Source organism: Petromyzon marinus, assembly GCF_048934315.1.
Source record: "Petromyzon marinus isolate PM22_M1 ecotype Great Lakes invasive population chromosome 76 unlocalized genomic scaffold, UKy_Petmar_22M1.pri1.0 chr76_unloc.2, whole genome shotgun sequence".
NCBI classification, from domain to species: domain Eukaryota; kingdom Metazoa; phylum Chordata; class Hyperoartia; order Petromyzontiformes; family Petromyzontidae; genus Petromyzon; species Petromyzon marinus.
In genome coordinates this window covers 568,927-590,249 of record NW_027422619.1, presented here as the reverse complement: position 1 = coordinate 590,249, position 21,323 = coordinate 568,927, and the positions used below count along the sequence as shown (strand labels likewise).

The window sequence follows — 21,323 nt, the reverse complement described above, 5'->3', positions numbered from 1 at the left end:
TATGATGCTAGACTATGACACTACACTATACTATGATGCTATGATGCTAGGCTATGACACTATACTATGATGCTATTATGCTATGACACTACACTATACTATGATGCTATGATGCTAGGTTATGACACTACACTATACTATGATGCTATGATGCTAGGCTATGACACTACACTATACTATGATGCTAGACTATGCCACTACACTACACTATGATGCTATGATGCTAGGCTATGACACTACACTATACTATGATGCTATGATGCTAGGCTATGACACTACACTATACTATGATGCTATGATGCTAGACTATGACACTACACTATACTATGATGCTATGATGCTATGCTATGACACGACACTACACTATGATGCTATGATGCTAGACTATGACACTACACTACACTATGATGCTAGGCTATGACACTACACCATACATTGATGCTATGATGCTAGACTATGACACTACACTATACTATGATGCTATGATGCTATGCTATGACACGACACTACACTATGATGCTATGATGCTAGATTATGACACTACACTATACTATGATGCTATGATGCTATGCTATGACACTACACTATACTATGATGCTATGATGCTAGGCTAAGACACTACACTATACTATGATGCTAGGCTATGACACTACACTGTGATGCTATGATGCTATGCTATGACACTACACTATACTATGATGCTATGATGCTAGGCTATTGACACTACACTATACTATGATGCTATGATGCTATGCTATGACACTACACTATACTATGATGCTATGATGCTAGGCTATGACACTACACTATATTATGATGCTATGATGCTAGGCTATGCCACTACACTATACTATGATCCTATGATGCTAGACTATGACACTACACTACACTATGATGCTATGATGCTAGGCTATGACACTACACTATACTATGATGCTATGATGCTAGGCTATGACACTACACTATACTATGATGCTATGATGCTAGACTATGACACTACACTATACTATGATGCTATGATGCTATGCTAAAACACTACACTATACTATGATGCTATGATGCTAAACTATGACACCACACTATACTATGATGCTATGCTATGACACTACACTACGATGCTATGATGCTATGCTATGACACGACACTACACTATGATGCTATGATGCTAGACTATGACACTACACTATACTATGATGCTATGATGCTAGGCTATGACACTACACTATACTATGATGCTATGATGCTAGGCTATGACACTACCCTACACTATGATGCTATGATGCTATGCTATGACACTACACTACACTGATGCTATGATGCTAGGCTATGACACTACACTACACTATGATGCTATGATGCTAGGCTATAACACTACACTTTACTATGATGCTATGATGCTAGACTATGAGACTACACTACACTATGATGCTATGATGATAGACTACAACACTACACTTTACTATGATGCTAGACTATGACACTACACTATACTATGATGCTAGACTATGACACTACACTACACTATGATGCTATGATGCTATGCTATGACACTACACTATACTATGATGCTATGATGCTAGGCTATGACACTACACTACACTATGCTATGATGCACGACTATGACACTACACTATACTATGATGCTATGATGCTATGCTATGACACTACACTATACTATGATACTATGATGTTAGGCTATGACACTACACTATACTATGATGCTATGATGCTAGACTATGACACTACACTATGTTATGATGCTAGACTATGACACTACACTATACTATGATGCTATGATGCTAGACTATGACACTACACTATGCTATGATGCTATGATGCTAGACTATGACACTACACTATACTATGATGCTATGATGCTATGCTATGACACGACACTACACTATGATGCTATGATGCTAGACTATGACACTACACTATACTATGATGCTATGCTATGACACTACACTATACTATGATGCTATGATGCTAGGCTAAGACACTACACTATACTATGATGCTAGGCTATGACACTACACTATGATGCTATGATGCTATGCTATGACACTACACTATACTATGATGCTATGATGCTAGGCTATTGACACTACACTATACTATGATGCTATGATGCTATGCTATGACACTACACTATACTATGATGCTATGATGCTAGGCTATGACACTACACTATACTATGATGCTATGATGCTAGGTTATGACACTACACTATACTATGATGCTATGATGCTAGACTATGACACTTCACTACACTATGATGCTATGATGCTAGGCTATGACACTACACTATACTATGATGCTATGATGCTAGGCTATGACACTACACTATACTATGATGCTATGATGCTAGACTATGACACTACACTATACTATGATGCTATGATGCTATGCTAAAACACTACACTATACTATGATGCTATGATGCTATACTATGACACCACACTATACTATGATGCTATGATGCTATGCTATGACACTACAATACGATGCTATGATGCTATGCTATGACACGACACTACACTATGATGCTATGATGCTAGACTATGACACTACACTATACTATGATGCTATGATGCTAGGCTATGACACTACACTATACTATGATGCTATGATGCTAGGCTATGACACTACCCTACACTATGATGCTATGATGCTATGCTATGACACTACACTACACTATGATGCTATGATGCTAGGCTATGACACTACACTACACTATGATGCTATGATGCTAGGCTATAACACTACACTTTACTATGATGCTATGATGCTAGACTATGACACTACACTACACTATGATGCTATGATGCTAGACTATGACACTACACTATACTATGATGCTATGATGCTAGACTATGACACTACACTACACTATGATGCTATGATGCTATGCTATGACACTACACTATGATGCTATGATGCTAGGCTATGACACTACACTACACTATGCTATGATGCTAGACTATGACACTACACTATACTATGATGCTATGATGCTATGCTATGACACTACACTATACTATGATACTATGATGTTAGGCTATGACACTACACTATACTATGATGCTATGATGCTAGACTATGACACTACACTATGTTATGATGCTAGACTATGACACTACACTATACTATGATGCTATGATGCTAGACTATGACACTACACTATGCTATGATGCTATGATGCTAGACTATGACACTACACTAGGCTATGATGCTTTGATGCTAGGCTATGACACTACACTATACTATGATGCTATGATGCTATGACACTACACTATACTATGATGCTATGATGCTAGACTATGACACTACACTACACTATGCTATGATGCTATGCTATGACACTACACTACACTATGATGCTATGATGCTATGCTATGACACTACACTATACTATGATGCTATGATGCTAGGCTATGACACTACACTATACTATGATGCTATGATGCTATGCTATGACACTACATTACACTATGCTATGATGCTATGATGATAGGCTATGACACTACACTAAACTATGATGCTATGATGCTATGCTATGACACTACACTGTACTATGATGCTATGATGCTAGACTATGACACTACACTACACTATGCTATGATGCTAGGCTATGACACTACACTATACTATGATGCTATGATGCTAGACTATGACACTACACTATACTATGATGCTATGATGCTAGGCTATGACACTACACTACACTATGCTATGATTCTAGGCTATGACACTACACTATACTATGATGCTCTGATGCTAGACTATGACACTACACTACACTATGATGCTATGATGCTATGCTATGACACTACACTATACTATGATGCTATGATGCTAGGCTATGACACTACACTACACTATGCTATGATGCTAGACTATGACACTACACTATACTATGATGCTATGATGCTATGCTATGACACTACACTATACTATGATACTATGATGTTAGGCTATGACACTACACTATACTATGATGCTATGATGCTAGACTATGACACTACACTATACTATGATGCTATGATGCTAGGCTATGACACTATACTATGATGCTATTATGCTATGACACTACACTATACTATGATGCTATGATGCTAGGTTATGACACTACACTATACTATGATGCTATGATGCTAGGCTATGACACTACACTATACTATGATGCTAGACTATGCCACTACACTACACTATGATGCTATGATGCTAGGCTATGACACTACACTATACTATGATGCTATGATGCTAGGCTATGACACTACACTATACTATGATGCTATGATGCTAGACTATGACACTACACTATACTATGATGCTATGATGCTATGCTATGACACGACACTACACTATGATGCTATGATGCTAGACTATGACACTACACTACACTATGATGCTAGGCTATGACACTACACCATACATTGATGCTATGATGCTAGACTATGACACTACACTATACTATGATGTTATGATGCTATGCTATGACACGACACTACACTATGATGCTATGATGCTAGATTATGACACTACACTATACTATGATGCTATGATGCTATGCTATGACACTACACTATACTATGATGCTATGATGCTAGGCTAAGACACTACACTATACTATGATGCTAGGCTATGACACTACACTGTGATGCTATGATGCTATGCTATGACACTACACTATACTATGATGCTATGATGCTAGGCTATTGACACTACACTATACTATGATGCTATGATGCTATGCTATGACACTACACTATACTATGATGCTATGATGCTAGGCTATGACACTACACTATATTATGATGCTATGATGCTAGGCTATGCCACTACACTATACTATGATCCTATGATGCTAGACTATGACACTACACTACACTATGATGCTATGATGCTAGGCTATGACACTACACTATACTATGATGCTATGATGCTAGGCTATGACACTACACTATACTATGATGCTATGATGCTAGACTATGACACTACACTATACTATGATGCTATGATGCTATGCTAAAACACTACACTATACTATGATGCTATGATGCTAAACTATGACACCACACTATACTATGATGCTATGCTATGACACTACACTACGATGCTATGATGCTATGCTATGACACGACACTACACTATGATGCTATGATGCTAGACTATGACACTACACTATACTATGATGCTATGATGCTAGGCTATGACACTACACTATACTATGATGCTATGATGCTAGGCTATGACACTACCCTACACTATGATGCTATGATGCTATGCTATGACACTACACTACACTATGATGCTATGATGCTAGGCTATGACACTACACTACACTATGATGCTATGATGCTAGGCTATAACACTACACTTTACTATGATGCTATGATGCTAGACTATGACACTACACTACACTATGATGCTATGATGCTAGACTACAACACTACACTTTACTATGATGCTATGATGCTAGACTATGACACTACACTATACTATGATGCTAGACTATGACACTACACTATACTATCATGCTATGATGCTAGACTATGACACTACAATATACTATGATGCTATGATGCTAGGCTATGACACTGCACTACACTATGATGCTATGATGCTAGGCTATGACACTACCGTACACTATGATTCTATGATGCTATGCTATGACACTACACTACACTATGATGCTATGATGCTAGGCTATGACACTACCCTACACTATGATGCTATGATGCTATGACACTGCACTACACTATGATGCTATGATGCTAGGCTATAACACTACACTACACTATGATGCTATGATGCTAGACTATGACACTACACTATACTATGATGCTATGATGCTAGGCTATGATGCTACACTATACTATGATGCTATGATGCTAGACTATGACACTACACTATACTATGATGCTATGATGCTAGGCTATGACACTACACTACACTATGCTATGATGCTAGGCTATGACACTACACTATACTATGATGCTCTGATGATAGACTATGACACTACACTACACTATGATGCTATGATGCTATGCTATGACACTACACTATACTATGATGCTATGATGCTAGGCTATGACACTACACTACACTATGCTATGATGCTAGACTATGACACTACACTATACTATGATGCTATGATGCTATGCTATGACACTACACTATACTATGATACTATGATGTTAGGCTATGACACTACACTATACTATGATGCTATGATGCTAGACTATGACACTACACTATACTATGATGCTATGATGCTAGGCTATGACACTATACTATGATGCTATTATGCTATGACACTACACTATACTATGATGCTATGATGCTAGGTTATGACACTACACTATACTATGATGCTATGATGCTAGGCTATGACACTACACTATACTATGATGCTAGACTATGCCACTACACTACACTATGATGCTATGATGCTAGGCTATGACACTACACTATACTATGATGCTATGATGCTAGGCTATGACACTACACTATACTATGATGCTATGATGCTAGACTATGACACTACACTATACTATGATGCTATGATGCTATGCTATGACACGACACTACACTATGATGCTATGATGCTAGACTATGACACTACACTACACTATGATGCTAGGCTATGACACTACACTATACATTGATGCTATGATGCTAGACTATGACACTACACTATACTATGATGCTATGATGCTATGCTATGACACGACACTACACTATGATGCTATGATGCTAGATTATGACACTACACTATACTATGATGCTATGATGCTATGCTATGACACTACACTATACTATGATGCTATGATGCTAGGCTAAGACACTACACTATACTATGATGCTAGGCTATGACACTACACTGTGATGCTATGATGCTATGCTATGACACTACACTATACTATGATGCTATGATGCTAGGCTATTGACACTACACTATACTATGATGCTATGATGCTATGCTATGACACTACACTATACTATGATGCTATGATGCTAGGCTATGACACTACACTATATTATGATGCTATGATGCTAGGCTATGCCACTACACTATACTATGATCCTATGATGCTAGACTATGACACTACACTACACTATGATGCTATGATGCTAGGCTATGACACTACACTATACTATGATGCTATGATGCTAGGCTATGACACTACACTATACTATGATGCTATGATGCTAGACTATGACACTACACTATACTATGATGCTATGATGCTATGCTAAAACACTACACTATACTATGATGCTATGATGCTAAACTATGACACCACACTATACTATGATGCTATGCTATGACACTACACTACGATGCTATGATGCTATGCTATGACACGACACTACACTATGATGCTATGATGCTAGACTATGACACTACACTATACTATGATGCTATGATGCTAGGCTATGACACTACACTATACTATGATGCTATGATGCTAGGCTATGACACTACCCTACACTATGATGCTATGATGCTATGCTATGACACTACACTACACTATGATGCTATGATGCTAGGCTATGACACTACACTACACTATGATGCTATGATGCTAGGCTATAACACTACACTTTACTATGATGCTATGATGCTAGACTATGACACTACACTACACTATGATGCTATGATGCTAGACTACAACACTACACTTTACTATGATGCTATGATGCTAGACTATGACACTACACTATACTATGATGCTATGATGCTAGACTATGACACTACACTATACTATCATGCTATGATGCTAGACTATGACACTACAATATACTATGATGCTATGATGCTAGACTATGACACTACACTATACTATGATGCTATGATGCTAGACTATGACACTACACTATACTATCATGCTATGATGCTAGACTATGACACTACAATATACTATGATGCTATGATGCTAGGCTATGACACTGCACTACACTATGATGCTATGATGCTAGGCTATGACACTACCGTACACTATGATTCTATGATGCTATGCTATGACACTACACTACACTATGATGCTATGATGCTAGGCTATGACACTACCCTACACTATGATGCTATGATGCTATGACACTGCACTACACTATGATGCTATGATGCTAGGCTATAACACTACACTACACTATGATGCTATGATGCTAGACTATGACACTACACTATACTATGATGCTATGATGCTAGGCTATGATGCTACACTATACTATGATGCTATGATGCTATACTATGACACTACACTATACTATGATGCTATGATGCTAGATTATGACACTACACTATACTATGATGCTATGATGCTAGGCTATGACACTACACTATACTATGATGCTATGATGCTTGATTATGACATAACACTATGATGCTATGATGCTAGTCTATGACACTACACTACACTATGATGCTATGATGCTATGCTATGACACTACACTATACTATGATGCTAGGCTATGACACTACACTATACTATGATGCTATGATGCTAGGCTATGACAATACACTATACTATGATGCTATGATGCGATGCTATGACACTACACTATACTATGATGCTATGCTATGACACTACACTATACTATGATGCTAGGCTATGACACTACACTATACTATGATGCTATGATGCTATGCTATGACACTACACTATACTATGATGCTATGCTATGACACTACACTATACTATGATGCTATGATGCTAGGCTATGCCACTACACTATACTATGATGCTAGACTATGACACTACACTTTACTATGATGCTATGCTATGACACTACACTATACTATGATGCTATGATGCTATGCTATGACACTACACTATGGTGCTATGATGATGGGTTATGATAGGCTATGATGATGGGCTATGATGATGGGCTATGATGATGGGCTATGATGATGGGCTATGATGATGGGCTATGATGATAGGCTATGATGATGGGCTATGATGATGGGCTATGATGATGGGCTATGATGATAGGCTATGATGATGGGCTATGATGATGGGCTATGATGCTTTGCTGTGATGATTTGCCGCAGACCGCACCATGGCAAGTCGAGGCTGGCCCGGGCTGGTGAGGTCAGGTCAGAGGTCAAGTCAGGGGTCACAGCAGCAGCAGGGCCACGTGATCACCACACAAGCGAGTTACCCTCCACCACCCAGCGCACCACGCACGGCCAGGTGGGTGGGTGAGTGGGTGGGTGAGTGGGTGAGTGGGTGAGTGGGTGAGTGAGTGGGTGGGTGAGTGAGTGGGTGAGTGAGTGAGTGGGTGAGTGAGTGGGTGGGTGAGTGGGTGAGTGGGTGGGTGGGTGAGTGGGTGAGTGAGTGGGTGGGTGAGTGGGTGTGTGAGTGAGTGGGTGAGTGAGTGGGTGAGTGGGTGAGTGGGTGGGTGAGTGAGTGGGTGAGTGGGTGGGTGGGTGAGTGGGTGAGTGAGTGGGTGAGTGAGTGGGTGAGTGAGTGAGTGAGTAGGTGAGTGAGTGGGTGAGTGAGTGGGTGAGTGAGTGAGTGGGTGAGTGAGTGAGTGGGTGGGTGAGTGGGTGAGTGAGTGAGTGAGTGGGTGAGTGAGTGAGTGAGTGGGTGAGTGTGTGAGTGAGTGGGTGAGTGAGTGAGTGACTGAGTGAGTGAGTGACTGAGTGAATGAGTGAGTGACTGAGTGAGTGACTGAGTGAGTGAGTGTGTGAGTGACTGAGTGACTGAGTGAGTGACTGAGTGAATGAGTGAGTGACTGAGTGAGTGAGTGAGTGACTGAGTGAGTGACTGAGTGTCTGAGTGAGTGACTGAGTGACTGAGTGAGTGACTGAGTGAGTGACTGAGTGACTGAGTGAGTGACTGAGTGAGTGACTGAGTGAGTGAGTGACTGAGTGAGTGACTGAGTGAGTGAGTGTCTGAGTGACTGAGTGAGTGACTGAGTGAGTGAGTGAGTGACTAGTGAGTGGGTTAGTGAGTGAGTGAGTGACTGAGTGACTGAGTGAGTGACTGAGTGAGTGACTGAGTGAGTGACTGAGTGAGTGAGTGAGTGACTGAGTGAGTGAGTGAGTGACTGAGTGAGTGAGTGAGTGACTGAGTGAGTGACTGAGTGAGTGACTGAGTGAGTGACTGAGTGACTGAGTGAGTGACTGAGTGAGTGAGTGTGTGAGTGACTGAGTGAGTGACTGAGTGAGTGACTGAGTGAGTGGGTGGGTGAGTGAGTGAGTGACTGAGTGAGTGAGTGACTGACTGAGTGACTGAGTGAGTGAGTGACTGAGTGAGTGACTGAGTGAGTGAGTGTCTGAGTGACTGAGTGAGTGAGTGAGTGACTAGTGAGTGGGTTAGTGAGTGAGTGAGTGACTGAGTGACTGAGTGAGTGACTGAGTGAGTGACTGAGTGAGTGACTGAGTGACTGAGTGAGTGAGTGACTGAGTGACTGAGTGAGTGACTGAGTGAGTGACTGAGTGAGTGACTGAGTGACTGAGTGAGTGACTGAGTGAGTGAGTGTGTGAGTGACTGAGTGAGTGACTGAGTGAGTGACTGAGTGAGTGGGTGGGTGAGTGAGTGAGTGACTGAGTGAGTGAGTGACTGAGTGAGTGACTGAGTGAGTGAGTGACTGATTGAGTGACTGAGTGAGTGAGTGAGTGACTGAGTGAGTGACTGACTGAGTGACTGAGTGAGTGAGTGTGTTAGTGAGTGACTGACTGAGTGTCTGAGTGAGTGAGTGAGTGACTGAGTGAGTGACTGAGTGAGTGACTGAGTGAGTGAGTGAGTGACTGAGTGAGTGAGTGACTGAGTGAGTGAGTGAGTGACTGAGTGACTGAGTGAGTGACTGAGTGAGTGACTGAGTGAGTGACTGAGTGACTGAGTGAGTGAGTGTGTGAGTGACTGAGTGAGTGACTGAGTGAGTGACTGAGTGAGTGGGTGGGTGAGTGAGTGAGTGACTGAGTGAGTGAGTGACTGACTGAGTGACTGAGTGAGTGAGTGACTGAGTGAGTGACTGAGTGAGTGAGTGTCTGAGTGACTGAGTGAGTGAGTGACTAGTGAGTGGGTTAGTGAGTGAGTGAGTGACTGAGTGACTGAGTGAGTGACTGAGTGAGTGACTGAGTGAGTGACTGAGTGAGTGAGTGAGTGACTGAGTGAGTGAGTGAGTGACTGAGTGACTGAGTGAGTGACTGAGTGAGTGACTGAGTGAGTGACTGAGTGACTGAGTGAGTGACTGAGTGAGTGAGTGTGTGAGTGACTGAGTGAGTGACTGAGTGAGTGACTGAGTGAGTGGGTGGGTGAGTGAGTGAGTGACTGAGTGAGTGAGTGACTGAGTGAGTGACTGAGTGAGTGAGTGAGTGACTGATTGAGTGACTGAGTGAGTGAGTGAGTGAGTGACTGAGTGAGTGACTGACTGAGTGACTGAGTGAGTGAGTGTGTTAGTGAGTGACTGACTGAGTGTCTGAGTGAGTGAGTGAGTGACTGAGTGACTGAGTGAGTGACTGAGTGAGTGACTGAGTGACTGAGTGAGTGACTGAGTGAGTGAGTGACTGAGTGAGTGAGTGACTGAGTGAGTGAGTGACTGAGTGAGTGACTGAGTAAGTGAGTGTGTGACTGAGTGACTGAGTGACTGAGTGTGTGAGTGACTGAGTGAGTGAGTGAGTGACTGAGTGAGTGACTGAGTGAGTGACTGAGTGAGTGAGTGTGAGTGACTGAGTGGGTGAGTGAGTGAGTGACTGAGTGAGTGACTGAGTGAGTGACTGAGTGAGTGAGTGTGAGTGACTGAGTGAGTGACTGAGTGAGTGACTGAGTGAGTGACTGAGTGAGTGAGTGACTGAGTGAGTGAGTGAGTGACTGAGTGAGTGAGTGACTGACTGAGTGACTGAGTGACTGACTGAGTGACTGAGTGACTGAGTGAGTGACTGAGTGAGTGTGTTAGTGAGTGACTGACTAAGTGTCTGTGCCCCACCCCCAGACCACCCCCTACCCACGACGACGATGATGGCACTGCTGATGAGGCCGCTGCTGCCGCTGCTGCTGCTGATGATGATGAGGATTCCTCCTCAGAGCTTCAGAGGGCCCAGCTGGGGGTGGACGAGAGGGGAGGGGCAGGGGGCGGAGCCTCGGGGACGCTGGCCAGGTGGGGCGTCACCACGTGACCACAACCACCACCACGTGACCACCACCACCATGCCCACCTCACAAAATGCCACGTGACCCCACCCCACACACACCAAGTGACCACCACCACGTGACCACCACGTGTTTGGTAGCATAACCCCCACGTGTTCCCCCACGTGTCTCCATGTGTGTGTGATGCTGTGTGATGGTGTGTGTGTGATGCTGTGTGTGTGACGCTGTGTGTGTAATGCTGTGTGTGATGCTGTGTGTGTGATGCTGTGTGTGATGCTGTGTGTGTGTGATGCTGTGTATGATGCTGTGTGTGTGATGCTGTGTGTGTGATGCTGTGTGTGTGATGCTGTGTGTGTGTGATGCTGTGTGTGTGACGCTGTGTGATGCTGTGCGTGTGATGCTGTGTGTGTGATGCTGTGTTTGTGATGATGTGTGTGATGCTGTGTGTGTGATGCTGTGTGTGTGATGCTGTGTGTGATGTTGTGTGTGTGATGCTGTGTGTGTGTGATCCTGTGTGTGTAATGCTGTGTGTGTGACGCTGTGTGTGTGATGCTGTGTATGTGACGCTGCATGTGTGACACTGCGTGTGTGGCGCTGTGTGTATGATGCTGCGTGTGTGTAACACTGTGTGTGTGTGATGCTGTGTGTGTGTGTGTGATCCTGTGTGTGTAATGCTGTGTGTGTGACGCTGTGTTTGTGATGCTGTGTGTGACGCTGTGTGTGTGATGCTGCGTGTGTGGCGCTGTGTGTATGATGCTGCGTGTGTGTAACACTGTGTGTGTGATGCTGTGTGTGACACTGTGTGACACTGTGTGTGTGTGACACTGTGTGTGTGACGCTGTGTGTGACACTGTGTGTGACGCTGTGTGACGCTGTGTGTGACGCTGTGTGTGTGACACTGTGTGTGTGTGACGCTGTGTGTGTGACGCTGTGTGTGTGTGTGCGACACTGTGTGTGTGATGCTGTGTGTGTGACGCTGTGTGTGTGTGACGCTGTGTGTGTGTGAGACACTGTGTGTGTGACACTGTGTGTGATGCTGTGTGTGTGACGCTGTGTGTGTGACGCTGTGTGTGTGACGCTGCGTGTGTGACACTGTGTGTGACGCTGTGTGTGTGTGTGAGACACTGTGTGTGTGACACTGTGTGTGTGATGCTGTGTGTGACGCTGTGTGTGTGACACTGTGTGTGTGTGACACTGTGTGTGTGTGACACTGTGTGTGACACTGTGTGTGATGCTGTGTGTGTGACACTGTGTGTGTGACGCTGTGTGACGCTGTGTGACACTGTGTGTGTGACATTGTGTGACACTGTGTGTGTGACACCCGCCAGGCTGACGCGCGTGCTCCTCTCGCTCCATGAGTGACACTGTTTGTGTGACACTCTGTGTGTGTGACGCTGTGTGCGTGTGACGCTGTGTGTGTGTGACGCTGTGTGTGTGACACTGTGTGTGTGATGCTGTGTGTGTGAGACACTGTGTGTGTGTGTGTGTGACGCTGTGTGTGTGTGACACTGTGTGTGACACTGTGTGTGACGCTGTGTGTGTGACACTGTGTGACCCTGTGTGTGACACTGTGTGTGTGTGTGTGACACTGCGTGTGTGACGCTGTGTGTGTGTGACACTGTGTGTGTGTGACACTGTGTGTGTGTGACACTGTGTGTGTGTGACCCTGTGTGTGTGACGCTGTGTGACACTGTGTGTGTGTGACGCTGTGTGTGTGACGCTGTGTGTGTGTGTCACTGTGTGTGACGCTGTGTGTGTGACACTGTGTGACGCTGTGTGTGTGACACTGTGTGTGACACTGTGTGTGTGTGACACTGTGTGTGTGTGACACTGTGTGTGTGTGACCCTGTGTGTGTGACGCTGTGTGACACTGTGTGTGTGTGACGCTGTGTGTGTGACGCTGTGTGTGTGTGTCACTGTGTGTGACGCTGTGTGTGTGACACTGTGTGACGCTGTGTGTGTGACACTGTGTGTGACACTGTGTGTGTGTGACACTGTGTGTGACGCTGTGTGTGTGACACTGTGTGTGACACTGTGTGTGTGACACTGTGTGTGTGTGACACTGTGTGTGACGCTGTGTGTGTGACACTGTGTGTGACACTGTGTGTGTGACACTGTGTGTGTGTGACACTGTGTGTGACGCTGTGTGTGTGGCACTGTGTGTGACACTGTGTGTGTGACACTGTGTGTGTGTGACACTGTGTGTCTGACCCTGTGTGTGTGACGCTGTGTGACACTGTGTGTATGACGCTGTGTGTATGACGCTGTGTGTGTGACGCTGCGTGTGTGTGACGCTGTGTGTGACGCTGTGTGTGTGACGCTGTGTGTGTGTGACACTGTGTGTGACGCTGTGTGTGACACTGTGTGTATGACGCTGTGTGTATGACGCTGTGTGACACTGTGTGTGTGACGCTGTGTGTGACGCTGTGTGTGACACTGTGTGTGTGACACTGTGTGTGACACTGTGTGTGTGTGACACTGTGTGTATGACGCTGCGTGTGTGTGTGTGACGCTGTGTGTGACACTGTGTGTGTGTGACGCTGTGTGTATGACGCTGTGTGTATGACGCTGCGTGTGTGACGCCCGCAGGGTGACGCGCGTGCTCCTCTCGCTCCGTGAGTGGGCCGCGAGGAGCCAGCGAGGCGACGACTCCGGCAGTGGCGCTCGACCTGACTCGTTCCTGGAGCGCTTCCGAGGGCCCCACCTCGTCAAGGCCCCGCCCACCGGCACCTCGTCAGCCGCCACCGGAACCTCGTCGGTCGGAGCCACGCCTCACGGGGGAGGAGGGAAGAGCAAGCGAAGGTAGCGCACCCACTCACTCATTCACTCACTCATTCACTCACTCATTCACTCACTCAGTCAGTCACTCACTCACTCACTCACCCAGTCACTCATTCACTCATTCACTCACTCATTCACTCACTCAGTCACGCACTCATTCACTTACTTACTCATTCACTCACTCACTCATTCACTCATTCACTCAGTCATTCACTCACTCATTCACTCACTCACTCATTCACTCACTCATTCACTCATTCACTCACTCATTCCCTCACTCATTCACTCACTCATTCACTCACTCACTCAGTCACTCACTCACTCATTCACCACTCACTTACTCACTCATTCACTCGCTCACTCACTCACTCGCTCACTCACTCACCACTCATTACTCATTCACTCGCTCATTCACTCACTCATTCACTCACTCATTCACTCGTTCATTCACTCACTCATTCCCTCACTCATTTACTCACTCACTCATTCACTCACTCACTCAGTCATTCACTCACTCATTCACTCAACCACTCACTCACCACTCACTCACTCATCACTCACTCACTCACTCACCACTCACTTAATTACTCACCACTCACTCACTCACTCACCACTCACTCACTCACTCACCACTCACTCACTCACTCACCACTCACCCAGTCACTCACTCACTCACCCTCACTCGCTCACTCGCACTCACTCACTCACTCACCACTCACTCACTCACTCACCACTCACTCACTCACTCACCAGTCACTCACTCACTTACTCACCACTCACTCACCACTCACTCACTCACTCACCCAGTCACTCACTCACTCACTCACCACTCACTCACCCAGTCACTCACTCACTCACTCACCACTCACTCACTCACTCACCCACTCACTCACCCACCCACTCACTCATCTACCCACCTACTCACCTACCCACCCACCCACCTACTCACTCACACACCTACACACTCACCTACCCACCTACTCACCTACTCACCTACTCACTCCCCACTCACTCACCCACCCACTCAATCATTCACCCACCTACTCACCTACCCACCCACCTACTCACCCACTCACCAACCCACTCACCTACCTACCTACTCACTCACCTACTCACCTACTCACCTACTCACCTACCTACTCCCCTACTCACTCACCCACCCACCTACTCACCTACTCACCTACCCACTCACCAAACTACCTACTCACCCACCTACTCACCTATTCACCTACCCACCCACCCACTCATCCACTCACTCACCCACCCACTCACTCACCTACCCACCTATTCGCTCACCTACCCACCTACATACTCACCTACCCACCCACCTACTCACTGACACACCTACTCACTCACCTACTCACCTACTCACTTACCCACCCACTCACCTACTCACCTATCCACCCACTCACCTACTCACCTACTCACCTACCCACCTACCCACCACTCACCTACTCACCTACCCACCTACTCACCCACCTCCTCACCCTCCCACCTACTCACCTATTTACCTACTCACCTACCCACCTACTCACCCACCTACTCACCCACCCACCTACTCACCTACTCTTCTACTCACCTACTCACCTACTCACCCACCCACCTACTCACCTACCTACTCACCCACCTACTCACCCACCTACTCACCTACCCACCCACCTATTCACCTACCCACCTACCCACCCACTCACCTACTTACCCACCTACTCACCCACTCACCTACCCACCTACCCACCCACTCACCTACTCACCTACCTACTCACCCACCTAGTCACCCACCTACTCACCTACCCACCCACCTATTCACCTACCCACTCACCCACCCACTCACCTACCCACCCACCCACCCACCCACCTACTCACCTACCCACCCACCGACCCACTCACGCATCCACCCACTCACTCACCTACCCACCTATTCATCCATCTACGTATCCACCTACTCACCCACCTACTCACCTACTCACTCAACCACCTACTCACTCACCTACCCACCTATTTACCTACTCACCCACCTACTCACCTACTCACCCATCTACTTACCTACCTACTCACCCACCCACTCACCTACCCACCCACCCACCTACTCACCTACCCACCTGCTCTCCCTACTCACTCACCTACTCACCTACCCACCTATCCACCTACTCACCCACCTACTCACCTACTCACCGACATACTCACCTACCTACTCACCCACCCACTCACCTACCCATCCACCCACCTACTCACCTACCCACCCACCCACCCACCTACTCACCTACCCATCCACTCACCCACCCACCTACTCACCTACCCACCCACCCACTCATCCACTCACTCACCCACCCACTCACTCACCTACCCACCTATTCGCTCACCTACCCACCTACATACTCACCTACCCACCCACCTACTCACTGACACACCTACTCACTCACCTACTCACCTACTCACCTACTCACTTACCCACCCACTCACCTACTCACCTACTCACCTATCCACCCACTCACCTACTCACCTACTCACCTACCCACCTACCCACCACTCACCTACTCACCTACCCACCTACTCACCCACCTCCTCACCCACCCACCTACTCACCTATTTACCTACTCACCTACCCACCTACTCACCCACCTACTCACCCACCCACCTACTCACCTACTCTTCTACTCACCTACTCACCTACTCACCCACCCACCTACTCACCCACTCACCAACCCACTCACCTACCTACCTACTCACTCACCTACTCACCTACTCACCTACTCACCTACCTACTCCCCTACTCACTCACCCACCCACCTACTCACCTACTCACCTACCCACTCACCAAACTACCTACTCACCCACCTACTCACCTATTCACCTACCCACCCACCCACTCATCCACTCACTCACCCACCCACTCACTCACCTACCCACCTATTCGCTCACCTACCCACCTACATACTCACCTACCCACCCACCTACTCACTGACACACCTACTCACTCACCTACTCACCTACTCACTTACCCACCCACTCACCTACTCACCTATCCACCCACTCACCTACTCACCTACTCACCTACCCACCTACCCACCACTCACCTACTCACCTACCCACCTACTCACCCACCTCCTCACCCACCCACCTACTCACCTATTTACCTACTCACCTACCCACCTACTCACCCACCTACTCACCCACCCACCTACTCACCTACTCTTCTACTCACCTACTCACCTACTCACCCACCCACCTACTCACCTACCTACTCACCCACCTACTCACCCACCTACTCACCTACCCACCCACCTATTCACCTACCCACCTACCCACCCACTCACCTACTTACCCACCTACTCACCCACTCACCTACCCACCTACCCACCCACTCACCTACTCACCTACCTACTCACCCACCTAGTCACCCACCTACTCACCTACCCACCCACCTATTCACCTACCCACTCACCCACCCACTCACCTACCCACCCACCCACCCACCCACCTACTCACCTACCCACCCACCGACCCACTCACGCATCCACCCACTCACTCACCTACCCACCTATTCATCCATCTACGTATCCACCTACTCACCCACCTACTCACCTACTCACTCAACCACCTACTCACTCACCTACCCACCTATTTACCTACTCACCCACCTACTCACCTACTCACCCATCTACTTACCTACCTACTCACCCACCCACTCACCTACCCACCCACCCACCTACTCACCTACCCACCTGCTCACTCACCTACTCACTCACCTACTCACCTACCCACCTATCCACCTACTCACCCACCTACTCACCTACTCACCGACATACTCACCTACCTACTCACCCACCCACTCACCTACCCATCCACCCACCTACTCACCTACCCACCCACCCACCCACCTACTCACCTACCCATCCACTCACCCACCCACCTACTCACCTACCCACCCACCCACTCATCCACTCACTCACCCACCCACTCACTCACCTACCCACCTATTCGCTCACCTACCCACCTACATACTCACCTACCCACCCACCTACTCACTGACACACCTACTCACTCACCTACTCACCTACTCACCTACTCACTTACCCACCCACTCACCTACTCACCTACTCACCTATCCACCCACTCACCTACTCACCTACTCACCTACCCACCTACCCACCACTCACCTACTCACCTACCCACCTACTCACCCACCTCCTCACCCACCCACCTACTCACCTATTTACCTACTCACCTACCCACCTACTCACCCACCTACTCACCCACCCACCTACTCACCTACTCTTCTACTCACCTACTCACCTACTCACCCACCCACCTACTCACCTACCTACTCACCCACCTACTCACCCACCTACTCACCTACCCACCCACCTATTCACCTACCCACCTACCCACCCACTCACCTACTTACCCACCTACTCACCCACTCACCTACCCACCTACCCACCCACTCACCTACTCACCTACCTACTCACCCACCTAGTCACCCACCTACTCACCTACCCACCCACCTATTCACCTACCCACTCACCCACCCACTCACCTACCCACCCACCCACCCACCTACTCACCTACCCACCCACCGACCCACTCACGCATCCACCCACTCACTCACCTACCCACCTATTCATCCATCTACGTATCCACCTACTCACCCACCTACTCACCTACTCACTCAACCACCTACTCACTCACCTACCCACCTATTTACCTACTCACCCACCTACTCACCTACTCACCCATCTACTTACCTACCTACTCACCCACCCACTCACCTACCCACCCACCCACCTACTCACCTACCCACCTGCTCACTCACCTACTCACCTACCCACCTATCCACCTACTCACCCACCTACTCACCTACTCACCGACATACTCACCTACCTACTCACCCACCCACTCACCTACCCATCCACCCACCTACTCACCTACCCACCCACCCACCCACCTACTCACCTACCCATCCACTCACCCACCCACCTACTCACCTACCCACCCACCTACTCAATCTCTCACCCGCCCCGCTCTCCGCTCAATCCTGCCCGGATCGACCTAGCCTCGTCAGGGTATCGTGGAGTTTGGTGGAGCTGAACTGCAACAGCTGCAACAGCAACCCGGGGGCGGAGTGAGTCGTTGCGGACGTCGATGCAACGAGTTGCATGCGGAGGGGGAGGGGCGCTTTGTGGACGCAACAGCAGTTGCATCTGTAGTTGCAACAGCAGTTGCATCTGTAGCTGTAGTTGCAACAGCAGTTGCACCTGTAGCTGCAACAGCAGTTGCATCTATCTGTAGTTGCAACAGCAGTTGCATCTCTATCTGTAGTTGCAACAGCAGTTGCATCTCTATCTGTAGTTGCAACAGCAGTTGCATCTGTAGCTGTAGTTGCAACAGCAGTTGCATCTGTATCTGTAGTAGCAACAGCAGTTGCCTCTGTAGCTGTAGTTGCAACAGCAGTTGCATCTGTAGCTGCAATTGCAACAGAAGTTGCATCTGTAGCTGTAGTTGCAACAGCAGTTGCATCTGTAGCTGCAATTGCAACAGAAGTTGCATCTGTAGCTGCAATTGCAACAGAAGTTGCATCTGTAGCTGCAATTGCAACAGAAGTTGCATCTGTAGTTGTAGTTGCAACAGCAGTTGCATCTGTAGCTGTAGTTGCAACAGCAGTTGCATCTGTAGCTGTAGTTGCAACAGCAGTTGCATCTGTAGCTGTAGTTGCAACAGCAGTTGCATCTGTAGCTGTAGTTGCAACAGCAGTTGCATCTGTAGCTGTAGTTTCAACAGCAGTTGCATCTGTAGCTGTAGTTGCAACAGCAGTTGCATCTGTAGCTGTAGTTGCAACAGCAGTTGCATCTGTAGCTACAGTTGCAACAGCAGTTGCATCTGTAGCTGCAGTTGCAACAGCAGTTGCATCTGTAGTTGCAACAACAGTTGCATCTGTAGCTGTAGTTGCAACAGCAGTTGCATCTGTAGCTACAGTTGCAACAGCAGTTGCATCTGTAGTTGCAACAGCAGTTGCATCTGTAGTTGCAACAGAAGTTGCATCTGTAGTTGTAGTTGCAACAGCAGTTGCATCTGTAGCTGTAGTTGCAACAGAAGTTGCATCTGTAGTTGCAACAGCAGTTGCATCTGTAGCTGTAGTTGCAACAGAAGTTGCATCTGTAGTTGCAACAGCAGTTGCATCTGCAGCGGCAGTTGCAACAGTAGTTGCAACAGCAGTTGCATCGGTAGTTGCAACTGCTGTTGCAACTGTAGCTGTAGCTGCAACAGCAGTTGCATCTGTAGTTGTACCACCACCTACCTACTCACCTACCTGTCTGTATCACCACCTACCTACTCACCTACCTGCCTGTATCACCACCTACCTACTCACCTACCTGTCTGTATCACCACCTACCTACACACCTACCTGCCTGTATCACCACCTACCTACTCACCTACCTG

General features: G+C 46.9%; 1 protein-coding gene across 1 annotated transcript in view; it reads left to right on the top strand.

Annotated features, from left to right (window-relative positions):
* LOC116958330 (cyclic nucleotide-gated channel alpha-3-like) overlaps positions 1-21,323 on the top strand; it is a 76,793-nt gene that overhangs the window by 12,077 nt on the left and 43,393 nt on the right. The window contains exons 2-5 of the mRNA XM_076058546.1: positions 9,059-9,200; positions 11,947-12,111; positions 14,694-14,906; positions 19,939-20,007. Of these exons, the coding sequence (XP_075914661.1) occupies positions 9,067-9,200; positions 11,947-12,111; positions 14,694-14,906; positions 19,939-20,007 (581 nt within the window). The 5' untranslated portion in view covers positions 9,059-9,066. The remainder of the gene's footprint in view (positions 1-9,058; positions 9,201-11,946; positions 12,112-14,693; positions 14,907-19,938; positions 20,008-21,323) is intronic.